At 45.1% G+C, this 27,423-nt stretch overlaps 1 protein-coding gene across 4 annotated transcripts in view; it reads left to right on the top strand.

The window, feature by feature from the left end:
- ATRN (attractin) overlaps positions 1-27,423 on the top strand; it is a 231,788-nt gene that overhangs the window by 68,527 nt on the left and 135,838 nt on the right. For all 4 annotated transcript variants that reach the window (XM_053252986.1, XM_053252987.1, XM_053252988.1 and 1 more), the window contains exons 4-8: positions 12,400-12,528; positions 14,950-15,155; positions 16,852-17,020; positions 19,776-19,866; positions 21,838-22,081. In XM_053252986.1, the coding sequence (XP_053108961.1) occupies positions 12,400-12,528; positions 14,950-15,155; positions 16,852-17,020; positions 19,776-19,866; positions 21,838-22,081 (839 nt within the window). The remainder of the gene's footprint in view (positions 1-12,399; positions 12,529-14,949; positions 15,156-16,851; positions 17,021-19,775; positions 19,867-21,837; positions 22,082-27,423) is intronic.

The raw sequence follows: 27,423 nt of genomic DNA, 5'->3' as shown, positions 1-27,423 counted from the left end.
AATGGTGTTAATGGAACATATTGAGGGACTGGCAGGTTGCGTGGTGAATGCCCAGCTCACTCGGTCTTGTTGAGTTTGGCCAAAATGGTTTCAATAGTTCAAACTAGATATCCCTAAAAGCAAGGCTAAAAAGATAGGTCTTTAAGGTGCTCCTGAAGGCCTCCAGGGGAGATATGGACTTCAACTCCCATAAACCCCAGCCACAATGGCATGTTGGACTTCAACTCCCATAAATGACAGCCACATTTGCCTTCGGACATTGTGGCTAAGGATTATGGGAGATGAAGTCTTAACAGCATTTGGGGTCCCAAGTTTGAGAACCCCTGTGTTAACACAAACAAGTTTTTTGACCCTGGATGAAAAATCCCTTTGGTTGAAAAAATTAAAGCTTCATATATTAATTTTAAAAATATTATTGCAGGTCACTTTAAAAATGAATTCTGGACCTGGAGCTTAAGAAGACATTTATTTAAAATATTGATCTGCTTTTCAACAAGAACAAAAAAATCTTAAAGGTTTGCATAGACAATATTTTCATCACATCTTCAGGACCTTGGACAGGCAGTGAGGGTGTCTTTTTCAAGGATGGTACCTTGGCTTTGTATACTTGGACTTTCAAAAAGCTTTTGACAAAGTTAGTCATCAAAGATGCTTGAGAAAACCTAGCAGTCATGGGATATGGGGACAGGTTCATGTGTCAATTGGTAACTGGTTGAAGGACAGAAAACAGATGGTAGGAATGAATGGAGAGTTCTCTAAATGGAAGTAAGTTTGAAGTGGGATCCCCCAGGGATTTGTACTAGGACCAGTGCTTTTTAATTTATTCATTCATAAATGATCTGGAAGTTGGGGTGAGCAGCAAAGTAGCCAAATTTGCAGATGACACCAAACTAGGGAAGTGAAATCCTAAAGAGATTGTGAGAAACTCCAAAAGGATCTCTCCAAACTTGGGGAGTGGGCAACAAAATGGCAGATATGCAGTTCAGTGTTAGCAAGAGTGAAGTTATGCATATTGGGGCAAAAAACTCCAACTTAACATATATGCTGATGGGATCTGAGATGTTGGTGACTGACCAGGAGAGAAATCTTGGGATTGTGGTGGACAGCTCATTGAAAGTGTCAACATAACATTGTGCGGCAGCTGTGAAAAAGGCCAATTCTATGCTTGGAATCATTAGGAATGGGATTGAAAATAAAACTGCTAATACCATAAAGCCCTTATACAAAACTATGTTACGGCCACACTTGGGAGTACTGCATTGTCTCCATATCTTAAGAAGGACATTGTAGAACTGGAGAAGGTACAGAAGAAGAGGTCAACCAAGATCATAAGGGGCCTGGAGCACCTTCTTATGAGGCAAGGCTACAAGACCTGTGGCTTTTGACTTTAGAAAAAAGATGAGTGAGGGGCGATATGATAGAGGTCTATAAAATTATGCATGGTGTGGAGAGAGTAGATAGAGTGAAATTTTTCTCCCTCTTTCACACTAGAACCAGAGGTCATCCCATGGAACTGATTGCCAAGAAATGTAGGGCCGACAAAAAGGAGGACTTTTCCACACAGCGCATAATTAACCTATGGAATTCTCTGCCACAAGATGGAGTGACAGCCACCAGCTTGGATTACTTTAAGAAGGGCTTAGATAAATTCATGGAGGACAGGTCTGTCAATGGCTACTAGTCTGGTGGCTATAGGCTATAGCCTCAAAGGCAAGATGCCTCTAAATACCAGTTGCCAGGGATCAACAGCAGGAGAGAGGACATGCTCTCACCTCTTGCCTGTGGGCTTCTCAGAGGCATCTGGTGGGCCACTGTGTGAAACAGGATGCTGGATTAAATAGGCCTTGTGCCTGATCCAGCACGCCTGTTCGTATGTACCTCTTTTCTGAGGTGTGTTTCTTTTGGCCCTGGGAGGCTGCAGTTAATGCTGAGCCATCCTGCAATGCATGCTTTACTTAGCCATGCTCTTGAGTTAGAGATTTGACGCTTTCAACATCTAAGCTTGTCAAAATAGCCGAGGGCAAGAAATGAAAGGAGTAGAAGAGAGATTTGAAATGCTTGTGATTTCCATCTTATCAGTGGTTTTAACATGCTTAAGCAAGCTGATAACCCCTCTGGTGCTGCCAAAATACAGAAGACTCTGGATGACTCAGCGCCATCTAAAAGTACACAGTTTTCCAGACATATTTTCAGAAACCGGAGAAGCATCCTAGTCACTGTTCCCTCTAAGCTGCGCAGCTGAGCATGCACGCACAAAAGCTTACCTCCTCGCTCAGCCGATTCCAGCAGCAGCACAGTCTCCTGCTTCAGTTGCCGGCTCCCCTGATGTTGACTTTCCCCTGCCGCTGCTTTGGAACTCTCCTGCGAGCACCACTCCCAAGCGACTTCGGGGCAGCGAGGGCTGGCTGTGCTGCTGCCTGCCTGCCTGGCTGAGCCCGATCCAGCCTGGCAGCGGTGGTGTGGCTGAGCAGGTGAGAAGACTGTTGAGCACACAGCTGCTTCCGCCCACCATTCGGGCGGCGCCTGTGCTGTGGTGTGCCCTCGCACACATGACGCTGTCACACGCATGAGTCTCGGGTGAGGGGGAACGAGGCAGCAGCAAGCAGCAGGCAGGAGCCAAGCAGCCGCCCTCGGGTCTTGCTCTCACCTCCCTCATGCTCAGCCCCCTTTGCTTTATTTTCTCTTTTTACTTGGCTTGTTAGTTCTCCTTTTGTTATATTTTTGGTTGTTACTGTTTTTGGTATTACTGTGAGCTCCTAACCGTTTTTCCTCCTTTGTCTTTCTCTGCCCCTTGTCCCTTATGGTACTCCTCTAAAGTCAGACTTTGTGGTGCATTTACTGGTGTAGCTTTACTGAGAGCTTTAGCAGCAGCCTTGCTTGTTTGTCCTTGTTTTCTTTACTTGCCCCTTTTCCTTTATGGGACTCCTCTGGTGTCAGAGTTTGGGGTAGGTTTTTGGCTGCTGTTTTGACTCTTTGGACCCTGACCGGCCCTTGCCCTTCTCCTGTGTGTCCGGTTGCTACATTCGCAGCGCTCTCCAGTTTGGATCCCCTGCCCCCTTTCTCCGTTCTCTCGTCATGCCTTTCCTTCCTATTTCCAATCTCACTTTGATCCCTCTTCCCATTCACTTTGCTGTCTTTTCTGACCTTGCCTTATCTTGTCTGCTTTTCCTCTCCCCTGTCAAACTGCATCCCTATCCCCCCCCGCCACAACATTGTCCTCGCTCTTTTTCTCATTCCTAGCATTATCTGCTTGCAAAGCCCCTCTTCCCCCACGTCACAGTGGGGTAGCCAAAAGACCACATGAGGAGAAGGATGTGAACCCCACATGGCAAGATGATGCTTTTAGAGAAAACTGGGCTGTAACACCTCACTACGCATGCTTGCTGCTTGCCTTTGGAATACCATGAGGTCTCCATTGCTTGTAAAATGAAACTAAAACTCAAGGGTCTGCAAAGGAGCTAACAAGATAGTCTCAAGGACAGAGCGCCAAGTACTATCTAAAGAGCAGCAAGAAAGGGGGGACAGAACAGCAAAATATGGGGTAGAATATTGGTTTATGCATTACTGAGTCACTGAAGCAATACTTCTGTCTGACTCAGTTCTCTAGCCTCTGTCCCCGAGAAGTCTGGTTCAGGAATAGGTATACGCTCAGTATCCTCTGCCATGAAGAAAGATGCAAAGAACTCATTTATTTTCTCTGCAACCTCCATATCCTCCTTAATAATCTCTTTCACTCCCTGATTGTCTAATGGTCCAACTGCTTCCCTGGCTGGTTTCCTGCTTCTGATGTGTTTAAAGAAGTTTTTATTCTCTTTGATGCTTTTAGCTAAATGTCCCTCAAACTCTCCTTTCGCCTCCGTTATTGTCACCTTGCATTTCTTTTGCCAGAGTTTGTGTTCCTTTCTGTTCTCTTCATTTGGGCAGGCTTTCCAGTTTCTGAATGAAGTCATCTTCTCCTTTATATCTTCCTTGACTTTACCGATTAGCCATGCTGGCATCCTCCGAGTCTTGGTGTTACCTTTCCTCCTTTTTCATATACATTCTAACTGGGCTTCTAGTATTGTGGTTTTGAGTAAACTCCATGCATTCTGGAGCGAAATGACTCTCCTGATTTTCCCTTTCAGTTTTCTTTTCACCAAACTCCTCATTTTAGAGAAGTTTCCTCTTCTGAAATTAAAAGTCTGTGTTAGACTTCCTTGGTGATTCTCTCCCCGCATATATCCTGAATTTGATCTCACTATGGTCACTGTTCCCTAAAGGTTCCACAACACTGACATCTCACAATAGGTCCTGGGTGCCACTCAGGATTAAGTCCAAGGTCTCCTTCTCTCTGGTTGTTCCATGACTAACTGTTCTAGGGCACAGTCATTCAGCATATCTAAAAATTTGACCTCTATGTCATTACCTGACCGTGAATTTACCCAGTCTTTGTGTGGGTAATTGAAGTCACCCATTATTACTGCCCTGCCTCTCCTTCGTGCCTCCCTGATTTCCTGCTGCAACTCCCAGTCACTGTCAGGTTTTGATATGGAGGGTGATAGCCCGACCCTAGTAGCACATTTCCTTTCCGGACTTGTATTGTTAGCCACAGAGTTAGATCCTGTACTTCTGTTAATGTACAGTGCTACCGTTGGAGAAATTCTCCCCTAATGCTGGAGTTCTTTATAGGCAGGGGCCACACCATTCCGTCAGATTCAAAGCTTTATTGATCACGATACCAGATCTCTATCAATCACCGAGGTGAGAGAGAAGAACGCCACAACATGGTGGTTACAGATTATATACCAAAGCCTTATCAGTTATGCAAATACATTTGGTTAGAATGCGTACCCGTATATTGTACATCTTCAGATCAGCTTTAACCAATCATGGTACTCCAGGTTAGATACATTTTTATAACTACCGTGCATGTCCAACCTTCAGGCTACAGAGAGGCTGTTGTTCATTGTTTTGCACTCCCAGCATCTTCCCCAAATACCACAGACAGGGAGTAAAACTTCTCTATCTTTGATTTCCCCCCTCGGAGGCTAGGCGAGCCTCTTCGCCATAGCCTCACCACTTCCCTTCATTCACCGGCTCATATACTCCTTCTGCTCCCTGGCTCGTGCCTTGAGAACCTGCATCTTGATATACCTCTTTCACACCTCAGCTCCTGTAAGAGCCTCACGAGTCTTTCTTTTTCCTGCTAGGTTAAACACACCTCTTTTAATAATGGCTATTGCCACATACATGATAACTATCACAAGGAAAAGGATCACAAATTGAAAAATCTTTACAGGCTGAGAGCCTGTAAAGAGTCGTCCATGAGTAGTTCCACCAAGTAGTCCATGGCTACTTGGTGGAAACCTGTATCTCTTTGTCTATGATTGCCAGGTTCTTTTCCACCTCTCAGTGCTGATTGACATACACATAACAAGAAGAATCTACCAAAGCACACCCACCCACCTTGTTTGGCCAGCCCCATGTCAAGGACCAGCCAGTTAACCAAGGCTGTAGCCCTTATCTGTTCCACCTCAGTATTGAGGTATTGCAAGATGCTGGCCACGGCCTGGAAAGCTGTCTCCAGACCCGCTGAAACATTCACCAGGATATGCTCCAGCTCAGATACTCCCAACCATGGAAAAATAGCCCTCACAGCTGAATGAAAGGTGGAATTCCTTATGGCCAGAGGGGTACCTGCCCTCCGCTTGCCTTGCAGGTAAGACCAGTGCAGGTGTTCAGTGACCAGTGCAGGGAGGAGAGCTGGTCTTGTGGTGGCAAGCATGACTTGTCCCCTTAGCTAAGCAGGGTCCGCCCTGGTTGCAGACTTGATGTGTGAGCACTATAAGATATTCCCCTTTGGGGATGGAGCTTCTCTGGGAAGAGCATCTAGGCTCCAAGTTCCCTCCCTGGCATCTCCAAGAGAGGGCTGAGAGAGATTCCTGCCTGCAAACTTGGAGAAGCCGCTGCCAGTCTGTGAAGACAATACTGAGCTAGATGGACCAATGATCATACTCAGTATATGGCAGCTTCCTATGTTCCTATGTGTTCAGTGCTTTCCAGAGAGGGATGTACCATGACTGGGGGCACCCTCACTCCCGCCGTGCAGGTTCCAATGAAATTGCCCATCAATGATTTCATGGTGACATCCCTGCAAATCCAATCCCATCCCTTGTGCAGTGCATTGAGTTGCTGGAACACACACAAATAGTCGTCACTGTACTAAGGAAAGGGGAGTCGATCAGGGACTCTGTACCTGTCCTACATGGCTCAGATGCATTGACACTGATCTACCCATTACCCAGTACCCACATGTAACTGGCAGTGGTGTTCACCTGCCAGGCTTACCCTCCCCAATGAGTACAATAGGTAGTGTTGGTAACTTGTTTGCCCCTTACAGGGCACAAGTCCAGTTAGGATGGAGGGTGGCCACGTTCAGGCAATGCCGGATGTGGTCAACAGGGAAGTAAAGTCCCTGCCCCTCTCTGTCACTTGTAACGCAAAAGAAGGGTGTGCCTGGCTTGCACTCTGACAGCCGTGGCTATCAGAGGCAGTAGTCCGGCAGTCAGTATTGTTTTAATTTGCGGTAGAGTACTAGAGTTCGCATACAGCCATAGACTCTCTTGAGCTACCACCCCCAGGGGGATAGGCTTTTGTCCACATGTCCAGGGACATGATTGCAAACCCAGCAGTTGGCAAGGCTAGTGGAAACAGCGGTTATGTTCACAGCAGCTACCCACAGGTTGGTCTCCCATCCAGCAGATGAAGGCCTTACGAACCAGGCAAGGCCCACAAAACCAGCAATAACAACCCCAGCAGCATAAAAACGACCATGACAAGCCATTCTCCATGCATTAGGTCCTCTTCCTCGGCCACCAGAAACACACTGGACAGGGCAGCAGATAGATGTTCCGTCACCATGGGGCTGTACTGGGAACTCAAACGGGGACCTCCCTTGGGCGACTGCTGATGATGGCGGTTAGCCTGTACTGTCACACTGCTGGTCCCTCTTCTGGGTTGCTGTCCCCTGGAGGCTCCCTTGGGGTCACCTTCCGACAGTGAGATGCGTGGATCTAGGTACTCCTTCCCTTGTACGTGACGGCTGTTTTGGTCACCAACAGAATCTGGAAAGGACCGATCCTTCTTAGGGAAAGACAGTTCTTCCTCCAAAACTCTTTGATGAGGGCCCAATCTCTGGGCTAGAGTGCGTGGCAGGCTCCAATCACAGGTCCAGAACGGACCACCTTCACATGCCTGTTAAGAGACTTAAACACGTTAGTGAGGGTCACACAATATTGAACTGTGTCTTTGTCCAGTTTCACCAGACTTTCCCTGATAGGTTTGGTGGGAAGCTCCCTTCCCACCCTCATAGGCCCCCCTCACTGGCTCATGAGGGGTAAGCCCATGTCTCTCCCCAGAGCCATCTCTGATAGACATCAGGGCACAGGGTAAGTCATCTGCCTAGGGCAGATTAAAGTCTTGAGTCTCTTTAGCCAGTATAGTCTTTAAGTCCAGGCTCCTAAGAAAGTCTGAATCTTGGAGTAAAATCAGTCAGTAGTTGCTCATCAACAGTCTGTCCTTCCTGGAAAAATACAAACGCACCACCAGCAGGTGGCAAAGTCCATCTGGAGGGACTTGAAGGGTCACTCAGTGGGGGGCCTTGAAGATAGTCATGTTTTCGCTCCTGGTCCAACATTGTGGGCCTGACAGGAACCTGTCAGAGACGTAAGTTTTGGGCAGTATAAAAATATGTTAAATAAATAAACAAACAAGACTGGCAGATCTGCTGGGCTTAAATGCTTGCAAAAGGAGCCCACAAAAATTATGCAAATCAAACTAGCAATCCCCCCTTTGTTCATGTGCGGGCCTGATGAGCCACCTGAATAAAACGCTTAACTAGTTCCCAGAGGCCATAGGGTGGCCATCTGGGTTGTGCCAGATGGCTTGAGTATCCTGACTGTAGCTGGCCCACAGGCAGAGATGACATTCCCCCACCAAGGTTGTCTGCTGAAGGCTGGGCAGGTCTTCTTGAAGCAGGGGTGGTGGCCCTTGGGGTGTATATGGTTTACATGAAGCAGCCAATCCGAGTCTGTACCAGAAGTGTGTGCGCGGCAATGTACAATAGCCAGGGTTGTAGGTAGAAGGATAACCTGCAGAAGTTCTGAGATAATATCTGCATGGGAGATTGAGGTTCTCTCCGAGGTGAGGAGTACCTTTTCTCTTCAGAGGGCCCCTTAGAAATGGGCGACCCCAAAGGCATAACGACTGTTGGTGTAAATAGTAGCATGTTCGTCAACAACAAGGGTGTAAGCACAGGTAATAGCTATCAGCTCGGTGGTGGGGCGCTCCTATAAGTGGATAAAGAAAAACCTCAAGCACAGAGGAGACAACATAACCAGTACACAGCACTCCTGGTTCATCACAGAGACAGGAACCATCAACACAGAAGATCAGATCAGCCTTCTGCAAAGGATAATCAATCAAGGAATTACTTAGAGATAAATAGTCATGAGGTAGTTCATTCCCCCCCCACCCACCTCGGGAGGGGGAGAATGGAAGCAGTTTTGAGGGGTTGGCAATGGGTAATGATAACATTTGCTGTAGCTAAAAGTTGAATTTCACACTTTCTGGCGGCCAGCTGACAGGTGCTGGGTCTTACCAACCATGAGAAGTGCCTGGACCATGTAGGAGGACCGCTAAGGTCGAGGGGTGCTCCAGCGCTTGATCCTACATCTTCTCTAGCAGTGAGGCAGCCACTACACTACCAGAGCCCTGATGCATGGTAGGAACCCCCTTGCAACTGCATCAAGTTCTTGACGGTAGTACGCAACCATGTGGTGGGCGGAGCCAAAGGTTGGGAAGGATTCCAGACATGAACCTTTCCATTCCATCGCAATATAAGGTGAAAGGAGTCACAAGGGATGCATTTTCTGAACCAGATACTGCCCAGCTTCTGACGGCTATCCCAAAGGTGTCATTTTAAAAACTGCTCTGCTACTTTTTTTATTTTAAGCACCAGCAGTTTGGTCCCTTCATGTTTCAAGTGCAGCCCATCCTTTTTGTACAGGCTTTGCTTGCCCCAAAATGAATCCCAGTGCCTAACAAATCTAAATCCCTCTTCCCGGAACCACTGTCGTATCCATGCATTGAGACCCCTCAACTCTGCTTGTCTCACTGACCCTTCTAGTGTAACAGGTAGCATTTCTGAGAATGCTACCTTGGGGGTCCTTGACTTCAATATGCCACCTAGCAGCCTAAATTTGGTTTCTAGGATCTCCTGACTACCAACATTAAACTACCTGATTACCAATGTGTTGCTTGCTACCAAAGCAAGCAACATGGCTGGTGCTGACATGTCTCCTCCCTAGCACTGCCTCTTCCCCAGCACTGCCTAACAGCCTATCTAGATGCCGTGTGATGTCCACAACCTTTGTATGAGGCAGGCAAGTCACCATGTGGTATACACGTGGGTCACAAACCCATCTCTCTATACCCCTAACAATTGAATTGCTAACTACTAGTAGGTCTCCACTCCCCGGAGGAGTATTCCTTGTGCGAGAGGATATTGGCTCACCATCCATGGAAGGGGTCCCTTCTAAAGGAGCATTTTCCTCTTCCTCAGACAGATGTCCTCTTCTGCCGAGACTTTCATTATTCCTGACAGCACAGGAGTTATAATCCTGGGAGTGGGATGCCTTTACCGCATCCCTGAAGGTCTCATCCACATACCTCTCTGACTCTCTGAGCTTCTTCAGATCTGCCACCTTGGTCTCAAGGCAACGAACTTGTTCCTTGATAGCCAGGAGTTCCTTGCACCAAGCATACTCCCACAACTTTTGCCCATGGAGCAAATAGTCATACATGCGACACTCTGTCCTATACACCTGGAAGTGACCTTTCCCCTGCTGGCTTTCTAACTTCATAACTTGCTTTGTTGGCTGTTTAGAGTATTTGGAGATCATTTATTTGAAAGTTAGGTCTTAACTATATTTGTCAGCTATTTAACAGTATAAACTTCCTTTCCCAAGAATATGAAGACAAGAGAAGTACTTTCCTTTTCTTCCCACTTGGTTACTTGTGATTTCAGACTCCTCAGACTTCCACATAAAACTCCATTGACCTTGTGTGCTATTCCGGCTTGCTAAGCTCTGTTTGCTATGTTTCCTGGCTGTCACCTTATATAGGGAGTTAGCTTCAAACTGAAACAGGAATGTGGCTCCTCACACCAGGTGTGACTCACTACAACCCTAGCTGGCTCCTCCCTCTGTCCATCTCTAGGCAAGAGAGAAACAAGAACTAAGGGCCACAGAGCCCCCAATGCAAGCCCAGGCAAATGCTAGCCCTGGCAGAAAACAGGCAGACACACTGGGACTTCTCCCTTAAAGAGAAACCAGCCCCTCAAAATCTTCCTTCCTCCTGTTAGTTTGAAGAAAAAAGGGTGCTTCGTTTTATAGAAAAGCTCACTCAATGTTTCTCAAATGTGCCTGTAGTCTTGCCAGAGTAGGCTCTAAACCGGGGTGGGGTGGGGGGTTTGGTTCCTTCGTTCCGTGGGAGAACTGTGGACAACTAGACATTGAAGTCAATGGGATTGGGGGGGGGGCGCGGGTTAGGTTCCTGCAGGCTGGCAAAAAGAGCAAAAAATGTGAAAAAAGGTAATCAAGTGTCTTACCGTTCTCTGCGGGTGTTCAGCTATCCACTAATGCACTCTCCCCCCCCCCCATGTCCCAAATTCCCCACTTTCCTACGAAAAATCATGGGGGAAAATATATTTTAAAAAATAAATGAGCCAGAAATTGGCGGCTCCTTAAAAAAAAAAACGGCACCCAGAAATCTCTGAGGTCATTTCCAGCTGTCCAGGAAAAGTGGGTACATGGGTTTTAACCCTTTTGTATGCAGATAATGAGGCTCGGTGTCAATTAGACACCCGTGGATAAGTGGCATTGCGAATAGCAAGATCCACCTATATGCCAGACATCAGTAATCTGCAAAGAGCAACAGCAATGTTCTATTCAGTTCAAGCACTGCATATTGCTATTTGATTTGTTGTTCTGTGTAATGTGGTATATGTTGAAATCCAGGCATGATTTTATGGTGATCATTGATAAGATTACTACCAAAGCAAGCAGACTACCCTAGATACTCTGCTGCAGAGACTGATTTGCGAATGCAATCTGTTGTTCAAACCTGAGCATATTTTTAATAATCTTTATCAGTCTTTTCAAACGGCTAAACGGCTGTAACAGAAAAGAATATAAGAGTAGTTTTTCTGGTCCACAGAGTTAGTTTTTTCAGTTCTTATAATTCAGGAGCATTTTGAGATATTGTATTTCCGTTTTTGAACAGAGCACAAGCTAGATACAGCCTATGGTATAATGGTTTTAATTGCAGTTGAACTCAGTTAATGCTTTTAATTTCAGTTGAATCTGTATCCATGGATTCATTGTCTGTGGATTCCCCTATCAGTGGCTGGTTAAAAGACACCTGACTTCGGCATACGCAGGAAAAAGAAACATGTCAATTTTGCATATCCATGGGTTGGGGGCAGCTGGAAAGGAATGTGGTGGTCATTTCCAGCCACCATTTTGTGTTTCGGAGCCTCGAAATGGCTCAGTTTAGAAACAGAAACAAAAACCTGCAAATTTTTGGTGATTTTCGGCTGATTTGGGGGAATTCCGGGGCACAGCACATCTCAGGGGAAGCAGCAAAGTTCTTCTCCCTGCCCCCCAGCATCTCTCCCCGCCCCCCATTTGGCTGATTTTGGGCAATTTTTGACAATTTTCCCGATGACTGGGAACCTAACTCCCGCAATCCCATAGCCTCCCATGCCTTGATATTCACGGTTTCCACATACACGGTTGCAGCCAGGAATGGAACCTCTGTGAATATCAAGATCCTCCTGTTTTGTAAGGCACCTCAACCTTTTTTATTTTTTGGTAGAGGTGGGATTTAAATACACAGGATACATACTGGTTGCTCTTCTTCCTCCCAGAGTTTTGTTTCAATTTGTTTGACTTATAGTTAGATTACACAGAGCTTTAAAGCATTACAAGATGATTTTTTTGGGGGGGAGGGCAGTTGGAAGCAATGAGGTACCTCTGGTATTGAATCAGGTTGATGAGAGGCTTGTTACAGTGACTGCCTAGTATAAACTGTTGCCATCAAACTGTTTTTACAGTATGTGTAAATTGTGGTGGAAAGACCAGCTTTTGCACTTGACTTCAGTATATGATTTGTTTGGAAAATCTTACTGCTACTGACAACGCTGAGTGAAGACCTTGCTCCCATTCACCAGGAAGTCCAGGAGCTTGAATGCCGCGTTGCAGTGTGTTGTGTGTGCTGGAGACAGATTTATCTGTGAGTGCTGCTGTATGTCTGTTGTTGTGCTCTCTTTTTACTTCACTATCTTGTCTTCTCTTCCAGTGGTCTCATCGTTCCTGAGAGGGAGAGCAATGACACTGTTCCTGAAGTTGTGGCCACCTCTGGCTATGCCCTCCTGCATTTCTTTAGTGATGCGGCTTACAATTTGACAGGGTTTAACATCACCTATACGTAAGTTGGAACGATGATATATAACTAATATTAAAAAGAGATGATCTTAAGCACTCTGTTATAATCCTGCAGGCTATTCTCGCTTATTTCCAGCTGCTGTTCAACTAAAAACAGACACATTCGAAGGACGTATTTTTATCTCCTTTGGGGTGGAATAGCCTTTGTCTGAAATTCTCACTTTGTTTTATTAGAAGAAATATGGTAAGATAATTTGATTTCAGCCCCAGGAGTTCCGCAGGTGATTTATTTCAGACTTAGCGGACACAAATTGTATCACCAGTAGTCTGATATAGTGGCCTATGCTTAGGTAGGTGCAGATTAGGTAAATGCCTGAGCAAATGTTGCATTTACAGGAGGCCCTCCTTTTTCGTGGAGTTTCTATTCCAGGAACTTCTGGCTAAGAGTGAATCCATGATATCTGAGTGCTTAAGCCACCCCCCCCCCAAGGGGTTAGGTTCGGCATTCAGGCCAGTGAATGACTGGCTGCCTCTTCGTCCCCCTGTGCAGCAGATGGGGAGCAGGGAGATGACCATTTAAATGGCCACACTCCCTGCCGCCCAGCTGGTACACAGAGAGGCTTAAAGAGGCGATGCGAGTGGCCAGTAGCCTTCCTACCACCTCTCTAACGGTTGAGAGAGGCAGTGAGTAGGCACCCGGCCACTCGTGCTGCTTCTTAAAGTCTCACTGTGTGAGCCTGAGTGGCTGGGAGCCTTCCTTGCCACCTCTCTAAGCCCCAGAAGGCTTAGGGAGGTGGCGAGGAAGGCACCCGTGCCCTTCTTTAAGTCTCCTTGCACGCCCGCCAGGCAGCAGGGAGAGTGGCCATTTGATCTCCCTGTTCCTTAGCTGACACGCTGGGAGGCTTAAAGAGGTAGTGTGATGGCTGGAAATACAGTTGTTGCAAGGGTAGAAAACCACAAATAAGCAGAACTACTCCCATGCCAACTGACTTGGTATGCAGGTAGGGGACCTGCGAATAGGTGAATTCCCGAAGTGAGAAACCACGGAAAACAAGGGTCTCCTGTATTTGATTGGCTGATGTCCCAGTGTTGGATGGAGGCCGCCAATTCTGTCCAAATAACTTGGATCTTGAAGAATACTTTGCAAGTATTGGAAGAGAAATCAGTGTCTGAAATACACAAAGGCAGCTGATGTCAACTAGTCATTCTTTCAAGGATGCAGCCACAAATAAATGCAAACCTCGCATTCTAGAAACTAAAGTACCATCTTGTGGTAGCAGTCAGCATTACATTCTCTGGCACAATACACATGCTTTGCTGAAGGAAATGCTCATATACCTGAGAAGGGCAAAAGGACAGAGTTGAAAGATGCAGTTTCTAAACCAAGCATGTGCTTTTGCAGATGCATAGACAATGTGGTACTGTTGAAATTTAGATACAGAACCTCTGCCATGTTTGTCCACGTGAGCTCTAACATGGTGGCACACAGCCATTCTGTTCCTAAGCACTATACAGGCACTCCCCAACTTAAAAACAACTCATACAGAGCTTCATAACATATTAAAGTTCCCAACTTACAAACTCCAACCCGCACAGACAAACAAGTCATCCCTCATAGGAACTATATGCATTCCGAGTTATGAACATCGAACTTACAAATGAATTTTTGGAACAACCTGTTTGTAAGTTGGGTATTCCCTGTTTTAAGGTTTTTTGTTGGCCAAACTGCCTCATACCAGCTTCACTTTTCAGTTTGAAAGCCTGGAGAAAACCTTAGCTTCTCCATTCTTATTGTGAGCACAATCCTAGGAAAACAGGAACCTGCCTTCTACCGAGTCAGACCATCTAGCTCAGTATTGTCTACACAGACTGGCAGCAGCTTCTCCAAGGTTGCAGGCAGGCAGGAGTCTCTCCCAGCCCTATCTGGAGATGCCAGGGAGAGAAGTTGGGGAACCTTCTGCATTAGAGCATGCAGGTGCTCTTCCCAGAGCGGCCCATCCCCTAAGAGGAATATCTTACGCGGTGTGTGTATGTACATATGTATGAATGATTTTATTTATCCTACCTCTGCACCCATACACTAGTGCTTGAGGGCAGCTCACAACAGTAATAAAAGATACAGTGTAAAATAAAAGACTGATAAAATGAAAGAACCAGGCTAAAACCACATTTAAAATTACATTTTAAAAAAAGTTTCAAATTAAAAGTTGAAAACAGAGAACTACAAGTCTCCCATTCAAATGCAAACCAGGACAGACCTTGCTGAGCAAAGGGAGCAATTTGTGCTTCTTATCACAAGACCCGCTCAGGTGGTTAAGGGCTGAAATAATCATATGTCCTTTCATAGTAGAACAGCTAGCAGCTTGGTCAGGCTTAGCATAAACCTTGTTTGTTACCTTGTTCAGTCTCTGGTGCTATTCAGTCATCGAACCTTTGGCTGACTCCTTTGTTTCTCTGCCTGCAGTTTTAACGTTTGTCCCCATAACTGCTCTGGTCGAGGAGAGTGCAAGCTCACCAACAGCAGCAAGGTGGTTGAATGTGAGTGTTTCGAGCATTGGAAGGGAGAGGCCTGTGATGTTCCATCTTGCCCAGAAGACTGTGGCTTCCCTGAGAAGGGACAGTGTCGTACAAATGGTACCCAAGGATGCGAGTGCAAGCCTGGCTGGCAAGGTAGATCTTACCCTTCTATGACTGAGGGTTACTGATTTAATTTCTTGCTTGTGAACTTACAGTGACTGGCAGGGTCTGGAATTGTCCTGACATTTTTGTTGGCAATTCAATGTGCATACAGGAGGGCTTCGCTATCCACGCTTGGATAAAAGACACTTGACCTCGGCATACGCAGAACCCCCCCACCCCACCCCCCCAAAAAACATGCCGACCTCACCTATCTGTGGGTTGGGGGTGGCCAGAAATGACCACAGAAGTCATTTCCAGCTGCCATTTTGTGTTTTGGAGCCTCAAAATGGTTCCATTTTTTAAAAAAAAAATTATTCAATTTCTATACCGCCCGTCTCAGGGCAGTTTACACAGAGAAATAATAAATACGTAAGATGGTCCCCTGTCCCCAAAGGGCTCACAATCTAAAAAGAAACATGAGACAGACACCAGCAACAACCCCGAAGGGATGCTGTGCTGGGGGTGGATAGAGCCAGTTATTTTCCCTCTGCTAAATAAAGAGAATCACCACATTAAAAGGTGCCTCTTTGCCAGGTTAAGCAGGGGTTTGAAAGAAAGAAAGGGAGGGGGAACGGTGATTTTCAGCTATTTAGGGGCATTCCAGGGCACCGCACCACTCGGTGAGAGCAGCAAAGCATGGTAGAGGGTTCCCCCCACTTTGCATCCCCCTCCCCCAATTTGGTTGATTTTCAGCACTTTTCTGTGAATTTTCCTGGGAACCTAACCCCTGCATCCCACAGCCCCAATGACTCGACATTTGTGGTTTCCGTATCCGTGGTTGCCGCCGGGATCGGAACGCCCACGAATATCAAGGACCTCCTGTACTGTGATAGCCCATAATGCCTAGATGAGTCACGTTGCAGCCAAAGATATGGATATTTGGGATCAATATATGAACTGGCCCTGCCTCCCTCCAAGCCCTTTATCTTACCCTTGCTACTTTTCCTCCCTGAAAGCATATTACACCCTGTGGCTATAGACTCTGGGTGAGAATTTTCCCAATTTCCTTCATTTCTTGACTTTGCTTTCCTCATGGTCCCAAATTTGCCTCCTTGTTCTGCTGTATGCTGGCTGTTCAGTCCTCCTGCTTCCCCAGCTCCTTCAGTATCCTTGATCTCCTCTTCCCCCTACTTCCCGGCAGTATTCAGCTTTTTTTGTTTCTAAGCACTATCTTATGTCTGTCTTAGGTCTTCAATCAGCCAAATTGCCTTTTATATCCTTCACAGTAGCTTTAATAAAAGCAGTTTTGAGTAAAAATGTCCACTTCATTGCACTTGCACTTTTTATGTGTCTGCTGTAATGTGCAAGAGAGAAATGACACAGAAGGTATGCAGGCCTCAGGTGCAAATACAACTTGACAACTTGACACAGTGGAAGGAGAAACCATAGTGGAAAATCCTTGTGCATTTGCTTGTTGGAACTTCTAGTTATGTCTGTAATAGTTGATTGCGACTGTTTTTAAAGCTTTTATTACTGACCTTTTCACTTCATCAGTTAGAATACTTGTGAACATTCCGTGACATCACATCATTTTAGCTAATGACTAGAAGAAGCTTTCAGGTGACAGTTGACTTGTCTTTGCTGCAAGTGTCTTTAATCATCTCTTTGCTGCTCTAGGGAATGTACAGTACTGTATTACATATTTTTGACTGCACCTGTCATAAGTAACCCAGTTTGTTCTTCCCAGGTACAGACTGTTCAGTCCCTGTTCCAGCAAACCAGTCATTTTGGACTCGTGAGGAATTCTACATCCCCAAGCTTCCCAGAGCATCTCACAAAGCCGTAGTACAGGGTGATGTCATGTGGGTGGTTGGTGGCTACATGTTCAACCACACAAATTCCCAAATGGTTTTGGCGTGAGTAAAATAAAAAATAAAATGTTTGCAATGTTTTAAACAGGAAATGGTGGCCGGGGGAGGCAGAGAGGGTGTTTTGGCCAAATTCATACAACGGTGCTCCTATGTTGACCCTTCTTGTGTTGAAGCTGGGCCGGGCATGTGCACAGAGTAGAAAGGGGTAGAAGGCAGTTAGTGGGTGGATGTGGTGCCATGGTTACCAGTTGACCATCCCAGATGTAGAGGGGGGAGGAGGGAGGTGCGAGCATGAGGAAAGAATGAATTGAAGGCTTCCTCAAGACTTCTCATAGATGGATCACACTAGGCCCATTCACACGGGGTGTACAGTCCACACAGGTGCATATCTGTACACAGGTACAGTCATTCACATGTTAAGCTGAGTGCAGGTACTTCCTGTCTGTACCGTTTGAAGGGCCTGTACAGTATCCAGGTTCACTTTTAAAAATGGATTCAGGTATAGTCATTCACACAAACACATGTACGAATGTACAGATATCTGTACACTCGTATAGCATGATATCTTTTTAAACGGGTGAATGTGGTTTTAGGGGTGCCCTTACACACAGGTCTAGCCATGTGGGAGCTACTCTTTGACAGGATTCCACGGGTCTACATCTCATTTATTCAACCCTATGAGTGTGGCTGATTACATCTATCTATCTATCTATCTATCTATCTATCTATCTATCTATCTATCTATCTATCTATCTATCTATCTATCTATCATCTATCTATCTATCTATCCAGTCACAATATAAAATCAGACTAATAAAATTAACCAAATTAAGTTAAAATCCAAGCTAAAACCACAATCAAAATTAGCTTTTAAAATTCCAAATTAAAATCTTAAAGCTAAAAAGTAAGAATTATCAAAACTCATAGATCACACATAGATCTATGGTATGTATATCTTTCCCTTGTAAGGGTACCGATTTTATGAGAAAGACTCACACAATCAGCCCTGGCTGCATTGAGCCATTCAGACATAGCCTGTAGTGGGCTGGGATCTGCTCACTGAAAAACATCTCACGTGTAGCTGGGGCTGTGTGCAAAGAATTGCCCCTTTGGAAGGCCTTGATAGGTGCATTTTTGGAGGAATCATTTTCCCAGGGGCTGTTGACATTGGGTCTCTCTAAGAAGCTGAAATATCTGAATTGGAGTAAGGATGCTTGCCGTCTTGTCCTTGTAGCCCTAGCTGCTGCTTAGACCTGCTGTGGAGATGAAGCCAGGGGCTGCTCTTACATTTGCAGCCGAAAGGAGCAGAAGCACACACAACCCACCCACAAATGTCATCTGCTGCCAGTTTCTTTCTGGTGGCCATTTCCTTGGAGATGTGTGTCAGGCTTTGTACAGCTTTAAAAACAACGAGCCACAACCAGAAACCTGATTGTAACATTTCAGATTATTATAATATATAAAACACTTTAAGAGGCATTGTCCTGCAAAGTGGTATACAAATAAACAGATGTAGTTCTTTTTGCTTCAGTGATGGAATACCCTGTCTTTAGCATCAGGGCAAAAAGATGGTTTGTTTATCTTCTGTGTTGGATGATGTTAAAGAAACAGAATACATTTTGCTAAACAAAATGGAAGCACTCTTTTTGTTTCCATTGTTGCCTCCTTTAGTTAAAATTTATCCGGTGTTATTCTGAAGAGAACGCTGGTGTTCTTCTGATGTTAAAAACAACAAACAAATTCATCGGTTTATATTAGCAGAACTGGTATGACCAATTTAATTTTGGTTTACTTGGCTGCCCTTATTCTTCTTCCCTTACGTATTTTGAAAAGTATAAACAGCAAGAGTTGTGTGAAAATGATGAAAGATTAGTCTCTAAGATGTATAAGTTGTTGCTTTTGGAGGAGACAAGAGATGAAGTGGTTAAAACAGCTATGATAAAATGGGCTCAAGATGTGGGTCATAATATAGATATGGCTGCTTGGGAAAAATTACGGAAAACTGATTTAAAGTTTACTGCATGTTATACTTTAAAAGAAAATTATTATAAGATTATGTATAGGTGGTATCTGACACCGAAAAAAAAATAGCATTAATGTATAAAAATGTTTCAAACAAATGTTGGAAATGTGGACAATGTGAAGGAACTTTTTTCCATATGTGGTGGTCATGCGGGAAGGCAAAGGCTTTTTGGGATGGGATATATATATTGAGTTGAAGAAATTTTTTTTAATGACATTTCCTAAGAGGCTAGAATCCTTCCTGCTGGGAATAACTCAAGGAGAGTTCTCCAGAAGAAATTTAACATTTTTATGTATGCAACCACGGTGGCTAGGATAGTATATGCGCAGAAATGGAAAGACACTAAAATGCCCTCAAAAGAAGACTGGTTGATAAAAATTTTGGAATATGCTGAGATGGCAAAGCTTACAGCACTTATAAGGGATGAAAATTTGGACTGTTTCAAAGAAGACTGGGAACCATTTTTACTTAAAGAACTATTTTTCTAATACAGACTTTTCAGTAGGGTTTGAAATATAGTAATAACAGCAGGTTGGGTTGGGTAAAATTGAGTAGTAATGTGGAGTATGTATGTTCTGAATTATTATAGCAATGGTTTATAGGTATAGTTAACGTGAACCACGTAGATAGGTAAGCGGGAAGTCAATATTTACTTAATTGTAAGCTATTGTAAAAGCCAATAAAAATTTAAAATGCGGAGGGGGGGGAGTATAAACAGCAGATTTATGGTTGAGTGTGGTAGTACACACCAATGTATTTTCCCTTTTTGTTATACAGATATGACCTTTATGATAGAGAATGGATTTCTCTGAACAGCAGTGTGAATGAAGTTGTAATCAGATATGGGCATTCTCTGGCTGTACATGAAGTAGGTGGTTTTTGTTGGTGCTTTTCAAGCTGTGATTTCAGTCTTGTTTGAATCTTGGGCTTGCCTTGTGGAGTCATGTCTGCTAGCTGGGTGACCCTGGGCCAGTCACTTCTCTCTCAGCCTAACCTACTTCACAGGGTTGTTGTGAGGAGAAACTTAAGTATGTGGTACACTGCTCTGGGCTCCTTGGAGGAACAGCGGGATATAAAATGTAAATAATGATGATGATGATGATAATAGAAGCATGAAGTTTGAGTCAATAAGTGTATCTCATTGATTATGGCAGCTGCTCCCAAGACAGTTTGCACCCGTCAATATCAGTCCGGTGAACTGGCAGGGGATCAGTAGCAATTTGAAACAATGACCTCAAAAGCTAGATTTTGTCAGTTTCTGGAAAACAGCCAGTGATAGGCCTGAGCATGCTTCTCGCGGAAAGGCATTCCATGTTTGGGAAGCAACTACTGAGAAGGCCCTGCTTCTAGAAGATATGACAGTCTGGCATCACTAAAAGAGGCAACTCTGAGCAGGTCTTCTTTGGCCAACCACAAAGTGTGGGGAGCTAATAACTAGGAAGAGGCATTCACTGAAATACGACCTGGACATGTATGTGTCAGTCTGTCTGTCTCTTTTTGTGGGGATCAGATGTGCTGCAATATCTCCTTGGTAACTCTTAAGAAATTGACATAAAGAGCAAGCCAGGGAACCTTTGATCTGTTGGATTTGCAACTTGCATTTCCTCCAAGAAGATTGGGCAGCTGATTTTTCACCTGCCCCTTAAGGTAAGCTAGGCTGGGGAAGACACACATGCTCAAGGCCACTCAGTGAACTTCACGGTTAAGCAGTGGTTTCAACCAAAGTATCTCCAGTCTAGCACTCTGCTTGCTGCACCACACTGCATAAATTCAGATATCAAGCAAAAGGGGGGAAATGAGAAACGATACTTGCCTTCCTCTGTCCAAAGTGAGATTTAATTCTTCTTCAAGAACTGTGGTGGGATTGGTCAAAGAACTGGAGAACTTGGACAGCAGCATAGATTAAAAGAGCTTGGCTGGCTTACCTGAGAGAAGGGGAGGCTGAAAGCCAATTCATGTGGGACACTTTAGAGAGAGTAGAGGGGCACAGAGAGCAGGGGAGTTACTAAAGTTAATGAGATAATGAAATGGAGATGAGTATTTTAACCACTACAGAAGCCTTTGAAATTGGGCTGCGGGGCAGCCTTGGCACAGTTCTGGTAGTCTAGAACTTCACTGGGTCAATCACAGGTGGGACAAACTTGCCTTGTGGCTTGTACTGTGATGCTTGTTTGTAGCCCATCTGAATGAGGAAGGGATTTTATTTCTCAACGTTGTCTTGGCTGGTGTGTCTGCTCTTCTTCATACTTGCCTTCTTTCCTGCGTTGCAGATTGTCCATGTAAGGGCAGAAAGTGTTGCGCAGAAATGAATTAATTTCAGTACCGTTAACTAAAACCTCAGTGTGTGTAAAATATTTTACTGACCATATTTTCACACCACCCAATATAGAACCTCAGGGTGGTTTACAATTTAAACCAAACTACTAAAACCTAAATATCATGCAAAAACAAATTAAAATTACCATCAATAAACTTTAAAACCTTATGAACTATGATGTTTTATGATAACCTATAATATACATCTAAAACATAATCAATTTCATTACAATTCTGAGTATTTCTCAACCTGTCCTGGCAAATGCTGACGCTTGCTGGTAAGTGATGGAAGTGAGAATGGACTAGGTCACTTATTGAAGGCTGTAGATAGTCCTAGTTGATACAGTCATTTCTGACAGTTATTACAAGCAACATTCACTATATAGTATGTGTAGGTGCACAGGGGTAACATCTGCATCTCGCAGGATACTCGAGTCCGTCAGGGTTTGCTTTTTTTTTTTTGTTGGGTGGTATGATTGTGCATTTCAGTTTTAAAAACTACAACTTTTCCCTCCCTCTCCAGAATAAAATCTACATGTATGGAGGCAAGATAGATGAAACGGGGAACGTAACCAATGAGCTGTGGGTGTTCCATAGTGCAAACCAGTCCTGGGTTCATGTGGTCCCAAAGGCGAAGGAGCAGTATGCCGTCGTGGGCCATTCAGCACACATTGTCACGCTGGATGATGGGACCTCCGTGATGCTGGTCATTTTTGGACACTGCCCTCTTTATGGATACATTAGCAATGTGCAGGAATACAATTTGGGTGGGTATTGCCTTGGCAAGACTCTAAATCTATCACTTATAAAGTGCAATAGAGAAAGGAAGGAACTACAAGGAACTAACCTTTATCTGGTATACAAATTTTCTTCTTCCCACACTCTGTTTCACCACAATCTCTTCTTGATCATTTTGCCACTTTTTGACTGAACCTGTTACATCACTTTAGGCTCTACTTTGGGCTTCCATCATATCGTCTTCCTTTGGTTCCTTGCTCTATATTTGTCTGTAACTGCCTTGGCTCTTCTGCTCATTCTGTTTGGATGTCTCTATTTTTCATAGTTTCTGCTGCCATCATGGTTTCACCTTGTGTAGGTTTCTATTGTCACCTGCCTCATCTGACCCCTGCTGCTCAGTTGTCTGCTCCAGTTGCCTCTCTCCTTCCCAATCCCAGTCTTGTTGATCTGTAGATAGGCCCAACCCAGAAGTTGATCAGTGTCACTTGAGTGTGCAGAACTTAGCAGACTGGTGCTAAATACATAGGTAGTAGTGATCTGTTCTGTATTTACAGCCCTTTGACCCTCCAGATCCTCTACCCTTGGGGATGGGTAACCATTTAAAAACAAAACAAAACACCATATCCAAAACACCCTGATGGCATGCAAGTTTAAGAACAGTGTTACCTTTTCCTTGGCCAATTTAAACTTGTCTAAAGTAAAATTTGTTTCTGGAAAATGTCCATGTCTAGGAAATGGTGGATTCTGTAGCTAGTGGTTACTGAAAGTGGTTATGAAGCAGAGGGGCATTGGTAATACAAAGCATCTTTGTAAGGAAGATATTCTGCTGCTGGATGCTGAGGACATCTCTGAGTGGGTTATCCTTTCCACGTGCTGCAAGGCAGGACTATGCTAATTAAGTATAGAGCCTTTAAGAGTCTGGGAAAGATAACCTCACCCAGTTCTTTTAGTCTTGTGACTGCTCCAGGAAGACTGTTTTCTCCTTCTGTCCAAGATCTTATCTCTTCACTCCTCTTTGACTTAAATTATTCCTTACCTTTTCTTACAGTTAGACTTGCTTATTTTTCTACCCACTTTCTCTCTTGTGTTTGTTTTTAAGTGTTGTTTTTCCTCTGCTCTCCTTTTCCCTCCCACCTCCTGTCCTCCCTCTCTGCCAATGGAACACAGTCGGAGGACTGGAGACATTCTGCTGCTGAAGGGTATGAACCACTCTGGGTTTCCAAAAACCAAACGCCCAGCAGACCCTTTGACCACGATGGAGACTCCTGAACAGCCTCCACCCTGAGAAGAATCGGAGAGCATCTTTGTGCCAGGTCTCCCACCATTAGACTGTGAGACCCTCAGCAGAGCGGCATTGAGGGGAGACGAGCGTTTGGTGGGTGTGGGCCAAGCTTTGGCCTCAATCTCTACCCAGCCACCACTCAAAACATCCAGAAAAACCATCGCTCCAGTGGTCGTCGCTCCGGCTGCTAGTAGAGCTATGGCATTGGTGCGAGTAGCGAGAACAACCACTGTCACCTAACAGGCTGCGCCACCATTGCTAGGAACATCTGGAGTCTCCACCGGCAGAGCCTTGCCTCCACATCTACTGTGCCCTCCTCCATCAGGCTAGGGGTGATGGCTTCATCTTCTGGAGACAGGGTCTCCCTCCTGTGCCAAGGACACAAACATTAACCACAACTCTACAAACGGTGAGATCTGAGCATGTTGGGTGACTACTGTTTATTCCCCATCAGGGACCCCACTCACTGCTGACACACACACACACACACACACACACACACACACACACACACACACACACACAGTGGAACTACCCTGTGAGATGTCCCCTGCATGGCAGTCCTGGTTCAAGAACATCCTTGCCTTATCTCTGCAATCTATTGCCCATTCTAAAACTAAATAGAGAAACAGGCAGGAGAAATCCCATTCTGCTGACTTCTCGTCATCTGCATCTACTAGTCCTCCTACAAAGAAGGCTAAAAACAAGTGAGAAAACACACACACACAAAATCGAAGGACATGGGAGTGCCAAGTCTTTGCTTTTATGTTTTGGAAACACCAAGGCACTTTTAGATGGTTGTGGGTCCATTGGCGGCAAGGATTGCAGTTCCAGGGTAATAATTGCTTTGTTCCTGAGAGAACCAAAGTCATCTGGCACAAACAGACCTTGTGATGCCGCCATGTTTTCATTATCCTGACCATCTAGATCATTCACCCTCCTCTTTATCAGGTGGGTCCAAATCCAGTTCCCCTGGAGAGCCATCAAATGGAATAATATTTCCACATCTGGGTCAACTGGTGTAACAGGGCCTAGGTTGTTTAACAGGGGTGGTTTTATGAGGTTGCCAGTTGGATCTGGTGATTCAGCTCCTGAGAGTTCAGAAGGGAATTCAGACCACAGCTTACCTTCTGGAACCACCAACGTCCTACCAAGTCTTTCCAGCAGAACCTCCTGGCTTTCTCAGGCCAAAACAGAAATGCCAAACAGCATTACAGAAAGTAAACTTCTTATTGTATAAGGAATTAGAAGCTTGTTTGTCTCCACCCCACACCTATAAATAAGCCTTTCTATTCTGAGTTTTTGGTAATTTTTGCAAAGGTGTAAGGGCTGTTGTAGTAGACCTAGCCATACAAAAAGTCTACTTGGTGGCAGTGGTAAAAGTGTAGGTGAGATAGGCAGCTATTCCACCACATGGAGCAGTGAGCAGAACTCGATCTGGCATCCATCACAGCACATAATGTGTAGGGGGACCTCAACTTGGTGGCAGATTGGCTCAGCTGCAGAGAACTACTACCAGGGGAGTGGGCGTTCAAATCATCAGTCTTCCAGCTGCTCACAGAACACTGCTGCACCCCCCACTAGATCTCTTCATGTCACCTAAACAATTTGAAGCTACCACAGTTCTTCTCTTGATTCGTGTTCAGCCAAGCAGAAGCTAGGGACACACTGTCAGCTCCATGGTCTCCAGGCCTACTCTGTGCTTTCCTGCCAACCCCACTTCTCAGCCAAGTTCTCAGGAAGATCCGCCTTCTCAGGGCTCAGGTCATCCTCATTGCACCATTTTGGCTGAGGATGCCATGGTTCTCTGAAACCTGGCAGTAGTGGATCCCTGGATCCTTTCACTCCTGATGACCTACTTACATGGCCAGTCCACCACCATGACCCAGTGTGGTTACAGGTAACACCTGGAAACTGAACAGAACCGCCTAGAAAAAGACGGCTATCCCAACAGTGAACTCAGCATGCTTCTTGCCGCCAAACATGCCTCCACCAACAGAATTTACCAGTACACCTGGAAGGCAATCGTACATTGGTCAGTGAGACACTCTGTCCCATGGGACACCGCATCCATGACACATCTGCTTCACTTCCTTCGGGATGGTCTTGACAAGGGCCGAAAGCCAAACAGTTTAAAACGTCAAGCAGCCTCCCTGTTGGGACTCAACCTGGCGTGTTCCAAATATCTGTTAGTTCACCCACACCCTGGATGGTTCCTCAGAGGGGCAACTTTATCACCACCGCTCACAGTATACAGGTGAAACTCGGAAAATTAGAATATCGTGCAAAAGTCCATTAATTTCAGTAATGCAAATTAAAAGGTGAAACTGATATATGAGACAGACGCATTACATGCAAAGCGAGATCGGACCTCTGAAAAGTATACAGTGTACTGTGCTTGATTGGCCAGCAAACTCGCCTGACCTGACCCAATAGAGAATCTATGGGGCATTGCCAAGAGAAGGATGAGAGACATGAGACCAAACAATGCAGAATTGCTGAAGGCCGCTAATGAAGCATCCTGGTCTTCCATAATACCTCATCAGTGCCACAGGCTGATAGCATCCATGCCACGCCGCATTGAGGCAGTCATTGCTGCAAAAGGGACCCAAACCAAGTACTGAATACATATGCATGCTTATACTTTTCAGAGGTCCGATATTGTTCTATTCTTCAATCCTTGTCTTCTTGGTTCCATGTAATATTCTAATTTTCTGAGATTGTGGATTTGGGGTTTTCATGAGCTGTACGCCATGATCATCACAATTATAACAAATTAAGGCTTGACTTATCTCGCTTTGCATGTAATGCGTCTGTCTCATATATCAGTTTCACCTTTTAATTTGCATTACTGAAATTAATGGACTTTTGCACAATATTCTAATTTTCCGAGTTTCACCTGTGTCGTTTTCCATCATGGGGCCTACACACAGTCTTCAAGGTACTCTAAGTGCCTCCCTTTGAGCCAATCCATTCCATTCCACTCCAAATTATTTCATTTAAACAGGCACTCCTGGTGGCGATAACTTCGGCCCAAAGGATGTCTAAACTCCAAGCCCTTTTGGTTCACAAGAATCTCTATGTTCTCTATTTATTCTGTTTGTTTGATTCCAGCCTCCCCCGGCCTGGTCTGGGCATGGTCCCACCAGTCACAAGACGATATTCTACCTTTCCCCCCTAAAACTAGCCCATCCTGCTGAAAAGGCATGGCACGAACTGGATGTCAGCAGATTCATTAAGGCATGCATCAAATGCATGGACTTTATGTCCACGGAGTCGCTTTTTCCCCTCATTCCTCCCTAGATCTATGGGTCAGTAAGTATCATCAGCTACTATTGCTAGGTGAATAAGGGCATGCATTGCTCTGACATATGAATCGCAGAATCTCTGCCCACATACACACATTCTGACTCACTCTACCAGGGTGGCATCTATATCAGTGGCATTCTCAACCAGCGCACTGATACACGAAATCTGCAGGGCATCCACTTGGAAAGCTTTCTCCATGTTCACCGGGCACTACAAGATACTCTTACTCTTAGTTTCAAGCGGCATTTAGCAGAAGAGTACTTGAGCAGATTCTTCCTCCTGAGTAGACATGCGTGCTCCCTCCTGAGTGTGTTGGCCAGGGCTGCGATATGTCCCACTCTGAGATGCCCTCTGCATCCAGCAGCAGAGAACAGAGCATTGGTCACTTAACCGTGAAGGCTTCTTCTTGCTGCTGGATCTGAGGACATCTTGACCCACCCTCTGATCATCCTTGCCTACTCTTGGGGACTCGTATTACTTCAACTTTCCCTGTACCTCCTATCCTGTGGAGGACCCTCCGGTCTCATAACTCCACCGTTGGACCTTTATTGCTGTCATTTATCAGTTATTGTCTGTCTACTCTTGTTCTGAAAACTGGGCGGGGTTTTCCTCCCCAGGCTCTTAAAGGCTTTCTACTTAATTAGCATAGTCCTGCCTTGGAGCACATGGGAAGGATAACCCACACTGAAATGGCCTCAGATCCAGCAGCAGGAAGAAGCCTTCATGGTACGAGGCCAATTCTCCTGCTGTGTTTGTGTCCAAACATAACAATTTTATGTT

This window comes from Hemicordylus capensis, chromosome 5 (assembly GCF_027244095.1).
Source record: "Hemicordylus capensis ecotype Gifberg chromosome 5, rHemCap1.1.pri, whole genome shotgun sequence".
Taxonomy (NCBI): domain Eukaryota; kingdom Metazoa; phylum Chordata; class Lepidosauria; order Squamata; family Cordylidae; genus Hemicordylus; species Hemicordylus capensis.
This window is presented reverse-complemented; position numbering and strand designations above follow the sequence as displayed.